Source organism: Pseudoliparis swirei, chromosome 22 (genome assembly GCF_029220125.1).
Source record: "Pseudoliparis swirei isolate HS2019 ecotype Mariana Trench chromosome 22, NWPU_hadal_v1, whole genome shotgun sequence".
NCBI lineage: Eukaryota > Metazoa > Chordata > Actinopteri > Perciformes > Liparidae > Pseudoliparis > Pseudoliparis swirei.
In genome coordinates, this window is record NC_079409.1 from 12,134,356 (window position 1) to 12,153,851 (window position 19,496).

The 19,496-nt window shown below is 44.5% G+C and overlaps 1 protein-coding gene across 1 annotated transcript in view; it reads left to right on the top strand.

Moving 5' to 3' along the window:
• The window catches only part of galnt1 (UDP-N-acetyl-alpha-D-galactosamine:polypeptide N-acetylgalactosaminyltransferase 1), a 38,707-nt gene extending 19,497 nt beyond the window's left edge, over window positions 1–19,210 (top strand). The window contains exons 3-14 of the mRNA XM_056445195.1: window positions 4,987–5,126; window positions 5,229–5,397; window positions 9,124–9,290; window positions 10,011–10,138; window positions 10,260–10,339; window positions 10,722–10,892; window positions 13,081–13,198; window positions 13,446–13,626; window positions 14,582–14,721; window positions 14,920–15,018; window positions 15,283–15,417; window positions 16,078–19,210. Of these exons, the coding sequence (XP_056301170.1) occupies window positions 4,988–5,126; window positions 5,229–5,397; window positions 9,124–9,290; window positions 10,011–10,138; window positions 10,260–10,339; window positions 10,722–10,892; window positions 13,081–13,198; window positions 13,446–13,626; window positions 14,582–14,721; window positions 14,920–15,018; window positions 15,283–15,417; window positions 16,078–16,224 (1,674 nt within the window). The 5' untranslated portion in view covers window position 4,987 and the 3' untranslated portion in view covers window positions 16,225–19,210. The remainder of the gene's footprint in view (window positions 1–4,986; window positions 5,127–5,228; window positions 5,398–9,123; window positions 9,291–10,010; window positions 10,139–10,259; window positions 10,340–10,721; window positions 10,893–13,080; window positions 13,199–13,445; window positions 13,627–14,581; window positions 14,722–14,919; window positions 15,019–15,282; window positions 15,418–16,077) is intronic.
• The last annotated feature ends 286 nt before the right edge of the window (window positions 19,211–19,496 follow it).

Here is a 19,496-nt window from a genome sequence, read left to right on the forward strand (position 1 = left end):
TATTGTACATCTAGACTAGTACACAATACATTCTATGAACCACAGACACATGCACTGTGTCTCCTCTCTTTCTCCCTCTGAACCGATGGCAGGCCTCTCTCTCTGTCACAGTCCTCCTCTTGCTCTCCTTCTTATATTTAACCAGGTGTGGTCTGCAATCAAAGTGATGACCTGAGAATGAACTGAGCCCAGCCTTTTGGCCAGGAGCGATGGTGTACGTCCTGTACTCCATCGAGAGCAGACGGGCTTCAGGCCGCCTTGTTCCGCTTCCCTTCCTTAATATTAGCCTGTTCCTCGTTCGGCTTCATTTGAGAAGCAGAACAACAGTTCTAACAATCGGCGCTCCCATCAGCGTTGTCTTGGAAACTGTTGAGCTTTTCAAGTCAATATGACCCAACTAGACAGCGTGTGCACTTGAATAGCACCATCTCTGATTTCTGATCCTCATTGACGATGCTTCAAACGGCAGCAGGCTGTTGTACACACTTGTTTGTGAAGGATAAAGTAGTTAGATTAGACATCATCTGGTTTCATGAAGTATAAACTAGGCAGCACAACCAAATGCACTGTTTGCAGTTTATTATATGAATTGGCAGCACAAACTTGGTGTTGATTAGTAACTCATAAATCCTCCGCTCTCATTTCGCTCCTTTATATTTACTATCGTCCTCCCTCCGCCACTAATTTTATTTTTCACATATAAACATGAAATCCCCAGGAGGGAGGCTCCCCGTTCCCGGTCACGGAGCGAGTGATTCTCTCACTTCGGATTTTACAAGTAGTTGTGAGAAACTCTGGTTGTGCAATCTCTAAAGAAGGATGAAGCCCGTGGAGAAGAGGAGGGGGAATAAAGAGAGACACACAGAAGGATGGAAAAGGGGGAATTGTGTTCTTGTAGGGAAGTAGTGATGGCAACCGCTCTTGAAAAGAGACGGCATCACTAAGGGACAAACACGGGAGTGGGGGTGGGGTGGCTGAGAGCGAAATGTCCAGGATGGAGATATAAAGGAAAGATGGAGGGAATGTGATCTGTTCAGGGATTAAGGAGAGAGCGCAGAGATGTGTGTGTGTGTGTGTGTGTGTCTAATGTCACAGGGAGCCAAGCTGTTAAAGAGAAACTTCAAAGAGACCAGCGCCCAACATAAACTAAACTGGCACACATTCACACACATGCAACACACACAGAGAAGCAGGGCCCAAGGCAGTGAGCACAGAGCAGACCTGAGGTGTCCTCTGCCATGCCTGATTAGAAATAGAGTGAGTGGAGAGACACGGCTCGGAGACGGCAATGGAAAGCGCGTTAAGTCAATGTACACGCATATACACTACCGTTCAAAATTTCGTGTCTTCCATGAAAAATCACACTTTTATTTATCAAATGAATATAAAATATAGTCAAGAACACAACAAGAAATAATGATTAATATTTGAATTTATTAATTTTTCTACAAACTTCAAGCAAAAGCAGAGGCCAGGCCAGTAACATATCACCAGCATAACTGTTTGTTTGTTCAGTTATAATTGCACAAGGTTGAGGGTTTTCTAATCGATATTAGTCTTTAGCAAACTTAACCAAACACAATGTACCATAGAACACTGTGATATAGTGTGGATCTATGATGGACTGACCTCTATATACCAGAAACCAGACCAGACACTTCAACCTAGAATCATTTACCACATTAACAATGTAAGAGTGTTTTTTGATTTTTAATTTATTTAATTTTATCTTTAAAAACTTCTTTTTTCTTTGAAAAATAAAGTCATTTCTAAGTGATCCCAAACTTTTGAACGGTAGTGTAAATCTTTTCTGCGACTGCTCGAAGTGCTGCTGTCTGCTTCTTTCACATCCGCTGTGATCAAATGGCATTCTGGGAAACCAGTTGACACCTCTGACAGCATTTTGATGAGACTGGTTTGTGAGCAGGAATACATGTGTGCCCTCCTGTGATGGAGTGCCTCCATGTCGGCGTCTCATCCCAAGGGCACCGGTATGTGTTTGGCAGATGTGCTTCGCTCTGCCTGCGCGCGAGCAAAGGTGAAAGGGATCCAAGTTCCTGCTGTGATATCAGGTTGTGTCACGTTGCTGCTCGGAGGTCGTCTGAGGCTGGTAGAGTCCAGCAGTGTTCAGACAGACGGGAAAGAGGAGAGAGAGAGCGAGAGAGAGCGAGAGAGCGAGAGAGAGCGAGAGAGAGAGAGAGAGAGCGAGAGAGAGCGAGAGAGAGAGAGAGAGAGAGCGAGAGAGAGAGCGAGAGAGCGAGAGAGAGCGAGAGAGAGCGAGAGAGAGAGGGCAAGAGAGAGAGAGAGAGCGAGAGAGAGAGCGAGAGAGAGAGAGAGAGAGATTCAGGCTTCCCACTGATGTTGGAATTTCAAGAATTCAGGAGTCATCTAAACAGTGAGACAAGCAATTTGACGAATTCTTCGAGGATATCCGGGAGGATCTGTGAATGAACTTACTGTTACTTTACAGGACAATACCTGAATGTGTTTTATAACTACCACGTTTATTTTGTTTTTATGTTGGTTTTCTCCACTGTCGGAGAGTTTTCAGTGTATTGGGGATGTGGTGGGAAGCCCAGAAAACCCTTAACTGTTACAGAGAAAAAACATGTTGTATATCAAAGAAAGTAGACGGATGAAAGCTGACGGGTGACAGCTATAAGATACAGTAACATACCGCAGAGCACCTGGCCGCCACCCGTGTGCTCTCTCTCCACTTAACTGCAGTAGAAACATGTGTGTGAGTGAACCATAACTGCAGTCAATGCGTGAACATGCCATACTACCCCCCCCCCCCCCCCCCCCCCACACACACACACACACACACACATGATTATGACTACATGTCGGCAAACCAAAGTTCTTTGCAAACTATTTAAATGAGGGTTGCAACGATCCATCCAAACCACTTCTCCTCATTAGGGCGCTGGAGCCGATCCCAGCTGACATTGGGCGAAGGCAGGGTTCACCCTGGACGGGTCGCCAGTCCATCTCAGGGCTCACATAGAGACACACAACCATTCACACCTACGGGCAATTTAGACATCAATTAACCTGACTGCATGTCTTTGGACTGGGAGAACCCGGAGGAAGCCCACGCTGCCACGGGGAGAACATGCTGCCTCCACACAGAAGGACCGCCCCGCCCGGGAATTGAACCCACGGCCCTCTTGCTGTGAGGCGACAGTGCTAGGCACTACGACACCACCGCAATTAATCAGAATCAGAATCAGTTTTATTGGCCAAGTAAGTTTAAACAAACAAGGAATTTGACTTGGTAAAGTGACTCTCAGTGTGCTTACACAAAATATACATTACAACACAATACAATACAAAACAAAACAGTGCAACGGTCTAAGAAGTTTAAGAAAGTGACTTAAGAAAGTATATACAAGGCGGAATGGCAATGTTAAATCAGACTATAAGTATCTGTTGATGATTTTCTCCATCAATTGTTTTGTCCATAACAAATGTGATTCATGTTTAATCAGTTGTGACATAATGCTCTTTCATTAACATGGTCAAAACCCTTGTTGCTGTAGTTTGATTCGATGATTCTCTTCTCTGGTAATGAGAGAGCGGAGCGTTGCATCTATCTGTGGTTTCTATGCACCATATTCTTTTTCTCAACAAGTGAGATAACATCTCGAGAGGTTACGCAACTCGAGAGCTGAGAGACGTCTCTGGTTCAGCATCTGAGTTGAGTGATTGGCTTTTTATCAAACTGCAGCAGTTGTCACGACCATATCACATACTAGTGCTCCTTGTTATTGACTTTGTTGCAGCTTTCTTCTCACAACTAGCAAGTATTTATTAAAATGTTCATGATTTTGGTGGCTGTGGTCCGCAATATGTGTTCCTCTATCGTGTGACAAGTTTGAGACTTTAACATAGCTTTAACTGACTAAACTAGTCAAACTATTACATCATCGGACATGGAAACGCTTTGGCTCAACAGGAAAAAGATCAACTTTGAGAGGACAGACACATTTTCACATGTTCTGCTGTGGACGGCGCTTTGTGCCACCACAATCCCATCAGGAGGAATTTAGAATTGCTGCTCGGCACTTTTCGTCCTCTGTGGCTGCAAAGCTAAGCTAAGCTAACTATGCACAAACCTTTTTTTTTTTTACCTCTCAGGGACACAAAAGAAATCAGCGTAGCCAAATGAATTTAGTCCCTTCTGCAACCTGAGGGATCACTCAGGCAGAGAATCAGCCAAAGAGGGGAGAGATGGTTCTGGAGGAGAGAAGGAAAGGAGAGCAGCGGAATTTTAATGTGGCTGTGTCGGTCTCTCACTCGCTCCGCCTGCCAAAGAAAAGCCATTACGCTCACAGCCTCTCTCTCTGCTCTGTGTGTGTGTGTTTGCATGCTTACCGGCAGGTGTGTGTCTGACTAACCTTTCGCACACACGGATCTGGTATGTTGCATGTATAATGAGAGTAGATGGGCTTGTACACTGCAGCGTGTTTGAGAACTCCGTGTACATGTGTTTGATACTTGATAGCAACCAAAGCTTTCCTTGGAGACCGTGACACGTCCTCTCTTCAGCACACATGTTACTGTTCACTGTTATAATGGTGCCTGGCACAAACCTTATCTATAAACCTTGACAAAAACACATGAATAGATATCCTATTTTTCTCTTTTAATGATGTGAGACAGACATCCGGCACCGTGCTCATTGTGAGGCTCTCTGAGTGTGACGGTGACCATTTGGATCGGCGCTGATCAACAGCCCGCGGGTACGTGCTGAGAGTCAGACGGACAAACTGACCGGAGCAAAGAGAAGTGGAGGCGTTGGGAAGATACTTCAGGGTAGCAATGTGGGAGGGGTGGAGGTTTCGGGGAGTGAGGAGCAATTAAACGTGATCTCTTCTGCAGAACTTTGGAAAAGCCTGTGATTGTGTGTGTAGCTCGGAACTCTCCTTCTCTCCTCCCCTCAACTTCTCTCCTCTCCCCTTCTGTCTCCCATTACTTCATTAGGATGCGGAGGTTCGCTTACTGTAAGGTGGTTTTGGCCACTTCTCTGGTGTGGGTGATGCTGGATATGTTCATTCTGCTCTACTTCAGCGAGTGCAACAAGTGTGACGACAAAAGAGAGAGAGGACTGCCAGGGAGACAAGGTGAGCATATGTTGCCACGCAGGTGATCACGGAGACGCCGCATTCTTGCATCCTCCAGCACACTCGGTGTGTCTTATGTGTGTGTGTGTGTATCTGCTGCAGATGCCATGACCAGGCCGCGGGACGGGCCCGGAGAAGGCGGAAAGCCGGTGGTGATCCCGAAGGATAACCAGGAGAAGATGAAGGAGATGTTTAAGATCAATCAGTTCAACCTCATGGCCTCGGAGATGATCGCTCTCAATCGGTCACTGCCTGACGTCCGCCTGGAAGGGTGAGCAGCCTCCCTGCAGCTCATCATCTGTCCTGTTTGATCACGCCATTCATTACGTGCTCTCAAAATGGCTCTCACTGGCGTTGTATGTTGACATCATCACACTAGTGGTCAGTTAAGAACCGCAATGGCCTCAAACCTGGAATCAGTCACACAGTGAGCCCCTGTAAAAGGGTAGTTACGGTCATGATTAATGACAAATGAATAGATGCATAAGTTAGGCTAGAGAGGCATGTGTATGTGTATATATATATATATATATATATATATATATATATATACACATACATACTAGGCTATTGGCCATTGAGATAAAGGCAGTGTTATTTAAGTCCCAGTTACATACTATATATATAACAAAATATATATATATATTATATAGTATGTATTATATACATTATATATAATATGTATAATATATATGTATAATATATATTATATATCTTATAAACACATATATATATATATAATATATATGCATGTATAATATATATAAATAATATATATATATATTATAAATGCATATAATATAATAATAATATAATATATATGCATGTATAATATATATAAATATAATATGTATAATATATATATATATTATAAACGCATATAATAATAATATAATATATATGCATGTATAATATATAGTATGTAACTGGGACTCAAATAACTTTACTTTTATCTCAATGGCCGATAACCCAGTGGTTCACCTTAGAGACTGATCCCTCACTGTCTAGTTTCAAAGCAAATGTATTTTTCAGTAATACTAGCTATGTGCAAATCTCAAGGAGTTAATGAGGAGTTTAGTCTCACTTAAGTCTCTGTCAGTGCACATGGCTGCAGGTTGTTCAGTCATCAGACAGGCAGAGAGAGGAAGTCAGAGCAGCAGACAGGTGTGCATCCATCCAGCAGCTTGGAAAATATGTCACGGTTAGTTCAAGCAGGTGGAAAGCAGCTCCGCCTCCAAGCCCCATTGCCCCTTTATGCGCTTCAGTAGTGGAACATGCATAGATCAGTAATGAAGGTTTTCTAAGTGATAGACAGAAAGACTGACTGACTGACACAAGACTGACAGGCAGGGCACATGCACACTACGGGCGGGAAAGAAAAAGGACATTGATCCGTGAAATGGGTTTTAGTCTTTGAGCGAGAGTTGATTACTAGGTGTGTTTTCACTCAGCCTTCTCTGTCTATCTGCTTTTCCAATTAGGAGATAAGACCAAGTCAATATCAAGGTGTGTGTCTGTGTGTGTGCGTGTGCGTGTGCGTGTGGTCGGCAGGTTTAGGGAAATGGATTTATCATCGCCACAGGTCACCATTAGCTGAAACTTTGAAGTGGAAACTCGCTGTTGGTCTATTTTCATTATTGTCAGCAGTGCAGTCATTGAGTCACATTTCAGTGTGTGTGTGTGTGTGTGTGTGTGTGTGTGCGTGGGGAGATCTACAGTATAGGAAAACACTTTTCATGACCACACCTTTCAGACACCTTCAAATGTTCTGAAAATGTTATCCTTTAATAATTGTTCCGAGAATGCACATAGTATATAGATGTATGTATTTACATATGCGTGTGTGGGCCTTCGATTAATGTTGCGAGAGTGATGCCGTTAAATCACCCGTCTGCCCGCCCATCCCCATAATCCACCGGTTGGAGAAACGGCCTGAAACTCATTCCCCTGCTTCGCTGGTGCCAGATCCACAGGACTCACAACCCCTCCTCATTTAAACCCACATCATGTGACATGATGCGTTCACGTGTCTAAACATGTTTTGGTTTCCATCAGCTACACAGAGAAGATTATGTCTGAAAAGTGCAACGTATCGGTTGTTGTGTTTGTGAAAACAGAGAGGAGGGAAGTAATGACCGGAGGCGTGTAGACGCTGAGAGACTCTTAGTGCGTCTCTGTTTTCACCTTGTGGATCATCGACCTCCCTTCCTACCAGAGAGGACTCCCGCACACGCACCCCGCAGCCCGAGAACCGCTGTGTGCGTTATCTAACAGGCTCCAGCTGCAGGATGGAGAGCATTCTTGACCTCCTCTCCTCTGTCGCCGTTACATTCCTTCTGTCAGAATCCGCGGCAGAGAGAGGAAGCGTTCCCGGGGACGATCGCGAGCGGGGAGGAAGTTCTGATGAGGGATCATATTCCATTCGGCTATTGAAGCCGTCAGAGGAAGGAAGTCGCGAGCTGGCACCAGTTGAGTCCTGAATGGATGCCGGTTGGAGCCGCTCGCCGAGCGTCTTTTGACAGAAACACTTTGACTGTGAGGCGGGTTCAGGTCAGAGAGCCTCTTTCTCCCGTGACTCCAACTTGTCCTCCGGCGAAAGTGATGCGTGTTTTGTTTGTTTTTTTCTTCTTGGAGAGTAACGTTTGTTATTCATTTGGAATTGGACTAGTCTGTATTTTCTGCCATCTGTCGTGCAAATCAATCCATCTGTAATATGTGACTTATTTCCAACGGAAGGAGCATGCTTTCAGAGCTGCTGGTGAGATGGTTATGAAGGATTTGAACGCTTCAGTGACATCATTCTGTAAAGCCTCGGCAAAGCGGCGATGTACTGCAGGGTGTTGTGTGAGTGTGTGGGTATTTTGTGCAGCATCTATAATGGAATCTGCATAACTCTGTCTACAATGTCATCAATCACTGGTTCACTCATGGAGGAACCCGCACATTGAAAGATTGTCTTTCTTGCGACCCTAAAACTGTTTTTGTTGGCCAAAGTAATCAAAGTCTTTATAAGCTGCAATATGGATACAATGTTCTGTTACTGTATAAAATATCATAAACATGACTAATGTCTTATAATACCACAGTAGAGTTTCTAGAAATTCACGAAAGAATCCTTTTAATAGTCAGATGGGAATATGTACGACTTTACCACAAAACTACTAATAACTTTAGGAAATGAAGGCGATTGCCACGATGTTGGACTTACTGAGTCAAGCAGGATGACTTTCATACTAAAATAAAATAAATCTTCATCAATTGCTGCCAGGGTGAAACACAATCAATCTTAAATTAATAACTATCCTTTGTAAAGAGGTCAGGTGTCATTTAAATAACACAAATGTTTTACTGAATTGCCGAAACAATGCAAACACGACTCCAGCTAATACTGTAGAGAACTCCTCCAAAGAGTCTGTGACACTAACATCCATCTTCTCTTGTCTCATTCATGCCCACTCTCCTTCTCAAAGGGTGTGTGTGTGTGTGTGTTACACTGCTATGACAATGACTCGCACTCTAATTAGCATCACTAATCAACTGTCATCATCCCGACCCACTATTTCTGTCTATCTCCGTCTAAATTTGGGAATATACGCTGGGTCTGCTCGCGCATGATTCACCCTCAGTGTTCAGTGTTTGAAGATATTTATGGTGATCTGATTAATGCAGTGATTCTACTGGTCGATGTTTACGACCCTCTTGTTCAGCGCTCCAGTGACTCTCTGGAGCCGTCTCCTCCAGTCAGACGGACTGTGATGTCTGGGCCGCGGTGTTTCTCGCTCCTCTCCCTCTGTCAGTTTCGTTTGTGCCTTTGAAGCCGACAACTTCACTTTTTGCTCGTGTGGTTATCTCCGCGCGGCCACTTGTGTCGGTTCAACGCTTCCATCACACGACGCCTCGCTGTCATTTAAAAAGTGTGTTGTCTGTCTCTCTATTATTCCACGTTGTAAGCAGCTTTTTGGCATTAAGGGTTTCTTTCTGGTTTTTCTCTTGGTAGGTGTAAGAACAAGTTGTACCCCGATGATCTTCCCCGCACCAGCGTGGTGATTGTATTTCACAATGAGGCGTGGAGCACGCTGCTGCGGACCGTCCACTCCGTCATCGACCGATCGCCTCACACACTGCTGGAGGAGATTCTCCTCGTGGACGATGCCAGCGAGAGAGGTACCCAAACACACACACACACACACACACACACACAGGGTAGACATTCCTTCCCCGCTTGTGCCTCTTGTTTGAGGCTTAACCTATTTTTTTGCGTTACTGTATGATTTTGTTGAGTTTCTGTGTGTAGCTGTATTTGTGCATGTGTGTGTAAGTGTGTGCCCAACAGCCTGTGTGTGTGTGTGTGTGTGTGTGTGTGTGTGTGTGTGTGTGTGTGTGTGTGTGTGTGTGTGTGTGTGTGTGTGTGTGTGTGTGTGTGTGTGTGTGTGTGTGTGTGTGTGTGTGTGTGTGTGTGTGTGTGTTTTTGTGTGTGTGTGTGTGTGTGTCACTCCACCCTGTGCAATGCTGCTAATCCCTGTTTGGGGGCGATTAGGTCTTTAATTCGCCAGCCGCAGGGATTACACTCTGTTATTACCCTCAATCCCCCCCCCCCCCATCCGCCTCCACACAGCACCATTTCACCCTATGGGACATCAGGTTGGATCGTGCACATTTAGAGTGTGTGTGTGTGGGGGAGGGGACTCTGCAGGTAGAAGGGACATGCTAAAACACATTCACACGGTCAAAAACACAAACGTGCAGTTACACTTTATCTCTGCTGCTCCACAATAAATAGTTTGGAGAAGTGGCTCGTAATCTGTCATCTGTAGTGTGTGTTTTATGCGTGTGTGTTTATTGGATTCTTTTATTGCATATCAGTCTTTATTTGATTGGTTTAAGACTTCCTGAAGCGGCCGTTGGAGCAGTATGTCAGAAGGCTGGAAGTCCCTGTCAAAGTGGTGAGAATGGATCAGCGCTCTGGACTTATTCGTGCTCGCCTCAAGGGAGCGTCCCTCTCCACTGGCCAGGTGTGTGTGTGTGTGTGTGTGTGTGCACATGCACCGATATGACATCCACCACCCAGCGACCTGCTCACGTCTAGTGTGTGCACCGTTGGGTTTGTCTCATGTTTCCTCTCCATGGTTCTAGGTTATAACCTTTCTGGACGCTCATTGTGAATGCACGATAGGGTGGCTTGAGCCTCTGCTCATCCGCATCAAGCAAGACAAGTAAGATACAGACACGCACACACACACACACACACACACACACACTCATGTCATACATACATGGTAAGCATAAGAAAAAATCAATGAACTATTGTTGAGCCTGCAGGGAGCTTCCCTGTGTTTATGTTATGCTTAATTTAGTTTTCTTTGTTTACTACTCCCAGCAAGCAGGTACTCAAGTATATACACACACACACACACACAGGATTTAAGAGGGTGTTTTGAGTGATGGCCGATGAAGACTCAGCCGTTGTGAAATGGCTTTTGGTTCTGGAGGTGCCGCACCTTGCAGATGAGCACTTAGCTGTGATTGATGACCGCCCACGGCTATGAAAAGCAGGCTGATGGACGTTTGTGCTGATGTGTTGTGTGTCTGCCGTAGGAGAACAGTGGTGTGCCCCATCATCGACGTGATCAGCGACGATACGTTCGAATACATGGCAGGATCCGACATGACGTACGGGGGCTTCAACTGGAAACTCAACTTCCGCTGGTACCCCGTTCCCCAGAGAGAGATGGACCGGCGCAAAGGGGACCGCACGCTGCCCGTCAGGTGGGTGACGCAGCGGGGCGGCCGGGGTGTGACTTTCCTTTTTGAAGCTTCTTATTGTTATTTCATGCCTCTACCAGTTGTGCAGCTGACCCTTACCGCTCTCTGGGGAGTCAAGTGGAAAGAGAATTTGCCTCCAGGACAAAATGTAGTCATTAGTGAAATAGCACATGATCATTCATAGTAACTGTCAGTCAGTTGTTTCAAATAACTCGTAGCCCGTGAGCTGCAGCGCTGCCGTTAGGCTTTTACAACTGATCCGTGCAGAATAATCGTACTTCACCATTTCATTTACCACAGTTAATTATTATAAAATGCCTTTCAGGAATAAATGCTGAAAGAATGCGTTGAACCTAACTGTGTAGCTTAAGACAATAAGTCATATTATATACAGGGTTCGTACGGTCATGGAAAACCTGGAAAAGTCATGGAATTTTAAAATGGTCATTTCCAGGCCTGGAAAAGTCATGGAAAAAACTTAAATCATCAAAGTTTTGGAAAAGTCATGGAAATTTGTTATAATCACATGTTTATTTACGCCGAGTTTGAAATAATAATTTTTTTTTTAAAGAAAGACGCTCAAAATATAAGCCGGCGTACGCTCTCAATACACAACATTTTCTAAATTGTTCATGTTTATACCGAGATTTCAGTTTGGTCATGGAAATTTGGTTTAAAGTCCTGGAAATCCATTGGTCAAAATGTGTAAGAACCCTGTATATAGGAGTCAGTGCAGTTGTGTTCCTTGTTTCATTTCTCACGGCTTGGACCCTGATACTAAACTCACAAACTTATTTCTGCCTGTCTATCATCTCTTCTTCCTGCTCTTGTTTTTTAAGGATGCTTGACATTAGAAGGTCACACATAATACATCTTATGGAACTCTTGTCGGTGTTTCTTCACAGTTGGGTTGCAAGGTCTGGGTAGGAAAGTCAAAAGTACTTCAGACTTATTATGTAAATAAATCCTGTTCTGTTGAATTAGTTATATATTACTGAGAAGATTTAAACACTTTTGATCGTAAACAAGTTTTCAGAATGAAGCTTGGGTATCAGATTTCAGTCGAGCACAAACTTAGCTCCATAGTATCGGATTTGCTCGTTGGAAATGCGTAGAATCGATCAGTAGAGTCACAATGATGTGCTTTCAACTTCTCACATGTGAATTTGGTATTTAATGACTACTATAAGTCGTTCCTTCCTTAGCTACAGGCCTGCTGCTGTCTCAGTCTGAGGAGCCTCAGAGTGACGACTCAGGAGGAAACCGCCACCGCCTCACTGGTTGTTTATGTGCTCATCACCTGACTTTGAGTTTACAGCGCAGCGCCACACCTCTGTGGTCACTTAGATCATTTCTCTTGGACGTAACAAGCAGACGTTCGCGGTCTTAAAAAGTCTTGTGGAGAATCCTTTGAACATATGTAATTACCTCGTGTCAATTAGGTGCTGGGACTCCGTCAGACCAAAAGATGAAAGGATGTGTGTTTGCCCTGTACTTACAGTCGTTGTTTATGTTTTTATTGTAGCAGTGTCTATTTCAAAGTCAGTCTTTTTGCTAAACATGTTTTTATGTGACTCGTTGGAAGTGAAAGATGAAACTTTAATTAGAAATCGTTTTGCGCTACGATGTACATCAGTGTTTGTTTAACCGTGATGTGTTTTGAGTCTTGTAACAATATTGATTTAATTGTGAGCGGAAGGGTTTAGAGAGCTTTGATATGTTTACAGTTCAAAGAAAAGCACACGTGTCTATTAATAATACACCACGTTGTTTTAGTTTTCAGTTATTGTCTGTGATTGTAAACATCTGTGCTGCGATTGGTGTTGCGCATTATTTCCCACTTTCAGCCAAAGCTTTGCCGCGTGTGCCCTCAGGATATGTTTCACCCGTGTCTGTTGTTTGCTTGTATGTGTATTGTGTGTTGGTAGATGAAGCAAAAACAGGCAGTAAGAAAATAAGCCTGATCGACAATGGAGGAAACTGTTCTGTGATAGGGAGAAAAGAGGGCGGAGCCTCGAGGCACACAACAGAGAAGTGAGCAGAAACACAGAGAATGAAATAACAGGAAAACAGCCAAGAAGTGGAGAAACATCAAACTCTGATTGGATCTGTAGATACCATGTGACCTTTAGAAAGCAGGACTTAAGTGCCACTAACCCGCCTCGCTCTTGCCTGTCCTGTCTCTCTCCAGGACTCCCACCATGGCAGGTGGCTTGTTCTCCATAGACAGAGATTATTTCCAGGAGATTGGCACGTATGACGCAGGCATGGACATCTGGGGTGGAGAGAACCTGGAAATCTCTTTCAGAGTGAGTGAACACACCCGTAGCCAGTTGGCATGACTGTATTCTTCCACGCAAAGGGCGGGCAACACACATGCACCTTACATTTAGAAGTTTGACTTCCCGGACTAAATTGTTGACGAGACTAATATTTTGCCAGGCGTCATCCCGGCTGGCGAACATCCGTCTCCCAGAAGAGGCCTTACAGTCTGATTATTCCACGCGGTGTGTGTCGTATACGTGTGTTGATGCCAAATCTGTCTGTGTTCCACAGATCTGGCAGTGCGGCGGGACGCTGGAGATCGTCACGTGCTCTCACGTGGGCCACGTGTTCAGAAAGGCGACGCCCTACACGTTCCCCGGAGGAACGGGACAGATCATCAACAAAAACAACCGGCGCCTGGCCGAAGTCTGGATGGATGAATTTAAAAACTTCTTCTACATCATCTCTCCTGGTGAGTGGGAGTGTGCGTCTGTGCTCATGTGTGGAGCTGAATCTCCGTGGCAGGTGAGATGTGTCCATTAACCCAGAGGAGTGTGATATTGCGGCGGTGACTCAACAGCGAAGGATGGGGCACGGGGAGTCATTTCACGCTAAGAAGCATCTATTGACTTGCACACACACACACACACACGCGCGCTGGCAAAGGAGAGACTAGCAAGAGTGGAGCATAAGTCAGTAATGTAGAAAATAATAATAAATGGCTTAAAAATGACTTTTGACTTCTGCCTAGCAGGCTGCAGATTCCCCACAAGGGAGCGCTGCTCTGTTATTGTCAAAACGACTTCCTCATCGAACAGATATTTGAAGCTCCATTCAAAAACTGCAATTATGGCTTCAAATATAGAAAGAAATATGAAATTGTATACACCCGCTGGAGTGATTGTGTTACACCTAACTCTGTGTTACTCCTGAGTTACACCTAATTATGATGACACGCTAATTCTCCTCAACAAGAACAAGTTGGGACAGGTATTTGTTAAGTTCTTTTTTTTCTTATTGCAGTGTTTAGATGCTACATGTAACCTGATATATTCAATTATATTTAATGTGTTTGATAACTCTTTTTTAAAGCTTTTATAGGTTGTCAGAGAATTTGTAATAAATACTAAATAATAGATTGTATTGAGTATTTTTTGCTAATAGCAAAAGTATTGTTAACAATGAATGAATGTATTGATCCTTGATGTTACTAATGATTGATCAAGTACTTACATGTGCAGCCCTGGTCTGGGTGCTTCAAATCACGTGGGGCCTCATTCTACTATTGACACGCGTTGAATACGGCTTGCATGGAAAACTGAATTTCGCAGCCACTCAACAAATACTGGATTGTTTGAATGTGTTTTGGGGCCATAGAGTTACTGACCTCCATGTTAACATCTGTGTCTGCATGTGCTTGTGTCCAGGTGTGACCAAAGTGGACTACGGTGACATCACATCTCGCTCGGCGCTGAGACAAAAGCTCCAATGTAAACCCTTCAGTTGGTTCTTGGAGAACGTCTACCCCGACTCGCAGATCCCCAGACACTATTACTCCCTGGGAGAGGTAAACTCACTCGCACTCTCACACCAGCTGACTCACACATTTTGAGATACTGTTATTGCTGTCAGACAGACACAGAAGCGCCTGTGATTCACGGCCTTGATGCTGGAACCCAGGCAGACACAATGACTGAATTAAAGGGTTTGTTTTATGTACTCGTCATGATTTGCTCAATGCGGTTTCTGTGTGTCTTCTGATCAGATCCGCAACGTGGAGACCAACCAGTGCCTGGACAACATGGCCCGCAAGGAGAATGAGAAAGTCGGCATTTTCAACTGCCACGGCATGGGAGGCAACCAGGTATCCGAGGAAGGGGAAATAACATCATATAGAATCAAAACTGACATTAAATAAGCAAAAAAAGCATAAACGGTAAACATTTTTTACGATTATTCTGTGTCAGTATTCCTAGTTGTAAACCAATCGCTCGGAGTGAGAAGCTCAGACATTTGCAGGGAGCTTTGAGTCGAGCCGCGGCTCCTGATTCACCAGCAGTTCACAGGAAGGAGAGAAGAAAGCTGTCCGTGTGTTTTGAGATCTTGAATCCGTTTGTGTGACATGCAGGTTTTCTCCTCCACGGCCAACAAGGAGATCAGGACAGATGACTTGTGTCTGGACGTGTCCAAGCTCAACGGACCCGTCATGATGCTCAAGTGCCATCACCTCAAAGGCAACCAGCTCTGGGATTACGACCCCGTGGTGAGGACGTTATGAAAAAATACATGTTAGCTGGCCGGTTTTTGATGTCCTCACGCATACTATAAATCTACACATATTAACATGCACAGAGGGTTCTCGTGAAAAGTAGGTTGTTCTTTTCACCAGAAAAGCCTAGCCATCATTTTATTTTATTTTTATTTTTAAATCTATAAAAAACACATTTCTTTTTCATCAGAATTTCCTGTTGCAAAAAGACATTCACAGTAGACGAGGTCCTCTTATGATAAGCACAGCTCAGAAAATACAGCCCATAATATGAAGTAACAATTATTATTGGAGGTGCTGAATTTGTACCAAACTAGATACGTTTCGATGTAACTCCAGTGCCCTCAGTGTGTTGTTTTAACTGTTTGTGAGAAACCAAAGATAATCGACCCAGTTTATTCCCAATGCATATAGTATGACGACACATATGTAAGAGCAGCTGTTTTGGGATATTGTTTTCGGTTTTAGGTGCTTATCCTTTTCGGTACATAACCCGCCTCACAATGAGAGCTTAGTCTAAACTAAATTGAACCCCAAAAAAACACGACAGTAAATATGAATAGATCCTTATTTCCGTCGCCTCGTGAAACCACATGAAGCCGTCACAAGCCTGACGCGCTTTCCCCCACAATGCCTCTGTGTCTCCCTCTGCAGAAGCTGAGCCTGACCCACGTCAACAGTAACCAGTGTCTGGACAAGGCCAGTGAGGAGGACAGCCAGGTGCCCAGCGTCAAAGACTGCACACACACACGCTCCCAACAGTGGCTGCTCCGCAACGTCACACTACCAGAGGTCTTCTGACCACACTCGGCACACTCACCAACGCACACACTCACACACACAGCGGCCCAGAGGAAGCAACCGGGGGAGCAGACGTGTTCATTGGGCACGAGGAAAGAAAAGACTTCCCACGAGGGGATTCGGGAAGAGAGGAGGCCGGATTGGACGGTACCACCTCCGCCCGAGATCAGAGGGAGGAGTGTGTTTGACCCTCCTCAGAGCGAGGAAAGAGGAAAGACTCCCTCGAGGAGACGATGGCTGCTTTTCGTTCGTTTGTTGTTTTTTTGAAGAGATTTTACCGCGGACATTGACGCGCTCGCTGGGCGCGACTACGAGACTGACCCGCTGAGTCGAGGTTTGCACTCCCCTGGACAACGCAGTTTACCCCTCGAGTCATCACTGAACGTTTACTGACTGTGTGTGTGTGTGTGTGTCTGTGAGTGTGAAAGAGAGAGAGTGTAAGTGTATGTGTGAGAATTATTTTCCTTTTTTGTTTTCTAATGGACTTTTAAAATGAACTCATATGAAGATGGGTGCATGTTTAAGTGTGTATGGATGGATCTGTGTGTGTGTGTGTGTGTGTGTGTGTCAGAGCCCCTCCTACAGTCTCGCTGTGGTGTGTGTCTCCCTCTGCTGTTACTCCCGGGCATCTCATGCTACAGACTCGGGCCTCGCGGCTGAGCAATTTCCACGAGACTGCGCATTAAAAAGACGAGAGGACCGAACACGAGGACCCGACGTCTGCCGTCCGCAGACCTCTAGAGATAGAATTATGATGTTTGTGATATCTTGAGATTTCTATGTCACGTTTTGACACGGCTGTGTCTGTTGCTGCCGTCCTGAGAGCCACAGAGCAGTTACCCTCGTCTGTCTGTCCGTCTGTTGTCTTTCAAGGTGTTTAACATAGAGCACACACACACACACACACAGGAATCTGCATATATAACTGATATTCACTGCCTAATGTAGTGTTAAGGGAGCTATCTCATAAGGCACCACATATTCCCACACACATCCTGTATACAAATAGGAATAATGCTTCACTGGCCTGATACTTTAATCCATTTTGTCATATCTTCTTCTAAATGACCTCTTAAAAGAAAGACACTCCAAGGGCTTCTTTCCTCCAGTGGAGTGTGTGGATGGATGTGTGTGTGTGTGTGTGTGTGTCTGTGTCTTCAGCACTAATCCCCAGTCCATCAGATCCCTGTTTCCTAGGACAAACAGCGCTCAGATTCCTGGCTGTTGGACAAGCGGTAGACTAGCGTAGGCTGACGTCAGATCAGCGTAGGCTGACGTCAGATCAGCGTCGGCTGACGTCAGATCAGCGTCGGCTGACGTCAGATCAGTGTCGGCCTGCGTCTGTTGTGCTAAAGAGCGAAAGCGGCTTTTCTTCTAAACCGAGTCTCTGCTCCCTGCGGAGGACATATCTAGAGTAGGAAAGGAAGCCTGGAAAGCTGTTCGTAAAATACCCGAAATGTCGCGTCGGTGATTTTTGAGACTTAATCGGGACAAAGACTAATAAGAGTAGAGAGTGGGAGTGAAGATTTTAAATGTGGATTAGAAAGAGCGAAGCAGCAGAAGACATATCTTAATCCATAACGACATATCTCACTGTGCGAGCTCACCTGCTGCATCCACGAGTCATACCTCAGTGAGTCAGAGCTACGTGGCTACATGAGTGTTTTCATTTCAACCATCATGCTTTCTTTATTAGTTGTTTCTTTTTTCTTATTTTTTTTTGGTATCACTTCTGCAACTCGGAGCAGGAGAGGTGATTTCATAAAGGTTTGAACCATTTGGGCTTCCTCCAGTGGAGGAGGGGTCGACACACATGACGTCATGCGTGGGAAAGATGTGGACGTGTTTCTGATTGTGTGACAGCGGGAGTGTGATGATTGATTTGATTTGATTTTGGGGGGGTTGGAGTTAACTGACATGTCCAGGCTTCCACACTGAGCTGATCCAAATGTAGAAAATAAAGTGAAAAAGTTTACAGAACAATACGAGGAAAATGTTGATTTGCACCTCGTAACACACGTCAGAAACCGTCACAGCTCACAGAACAAATTCAGTTTTTTTAGTTTTTTTAAACAAAAGTTGACATTCAGTGTTTCTCACCAAGAGGCGCTGCGACACGTGTTTTGAAAGCATTTCCATCTTTTGGCTGGAGGCATCGTGTTCTCCCGAGGGCCTGGCGGGAGGATCTTCACCTTTGGCACAAACCTCCACCTGGTCTCAAGCAGGAAGTGATTAGATGCTGGTGGTTGAAGGTCAAGGTCGCTTTGACCTCCAAGCCAACACGTTTTTGAGCAACCTTCAGCATGAGGAAAATATTTTTCTTGTGTTAAAGCACCTCTATAGTACTTTAGTTTAAATTGAAGAGGTCATATTATTCTAGTTAAAAGTGCGTCTCCAGTTGAGCCTCGAAGGATACATATAATCTAATTATCCCTCTAATTTTGGAAGTTGGATGTCAAAAAGCCAATCTTCCTCCTTCCTCTCCTTCCTGCTGCTCCTCGATGAAGACTAATCGGTTGCACAGAGTCTTCTTCGAGGAAGCATCTCACTCTGTTCACGTCGTGCCGATGACGTGAGCGGTTCTGCCATTGAGGAGATTTGAGGAGCCGGAGCTCAGGAAGACTTCCCTCTGGCTCGCTGCAGACGTCACCAGAGCTCCGTGGAGTCTTTGATCTGAAGAAACGGGTCAACGGCCAATCAGACTGCGGCCCGCAGGCACGCGGCCAAGAAAAGACGGAATATTGAAGCATGTTCAAAGAAAGAGTGAATTTATAAACTATATATACATATACATATATACACGTGTGTATATATATATAAATATATACACATATGTATATATATACACATATACAGCAAAGTCATCGAGAGTTTTGCTCCAGCAAAGAACCGCCGCGTAAACTTCCTTTTTCAAAATATTTTGTTTTTAGCTAAAGGACATCGTCTTTTTTACAAAGTTGTTTAATAAATTATGCAAGTTATTTAAGCTGTGTGTCTGTCTAATCCTTTTACTTTAATGCTGTATTATAGTGCGTCCTATGTTGACACGCTGAGATTCTTTGGAATGAAGAGAGCGTTACAAATATAATGCAATATTATTATTATAGGCAACATCTTTGTGTCGTACTGAGCGCTTAAGCATGTGAAATGTATTTGAAATAGGATTTCTGCTCCCTGCTGGTACTCAAAATGCAGCCCATAGTATATCTGACTGGTCTATATAGGCCCGCTGTTATAATAATCAGCTAACCCTATTTTTTTTTACAGTGACA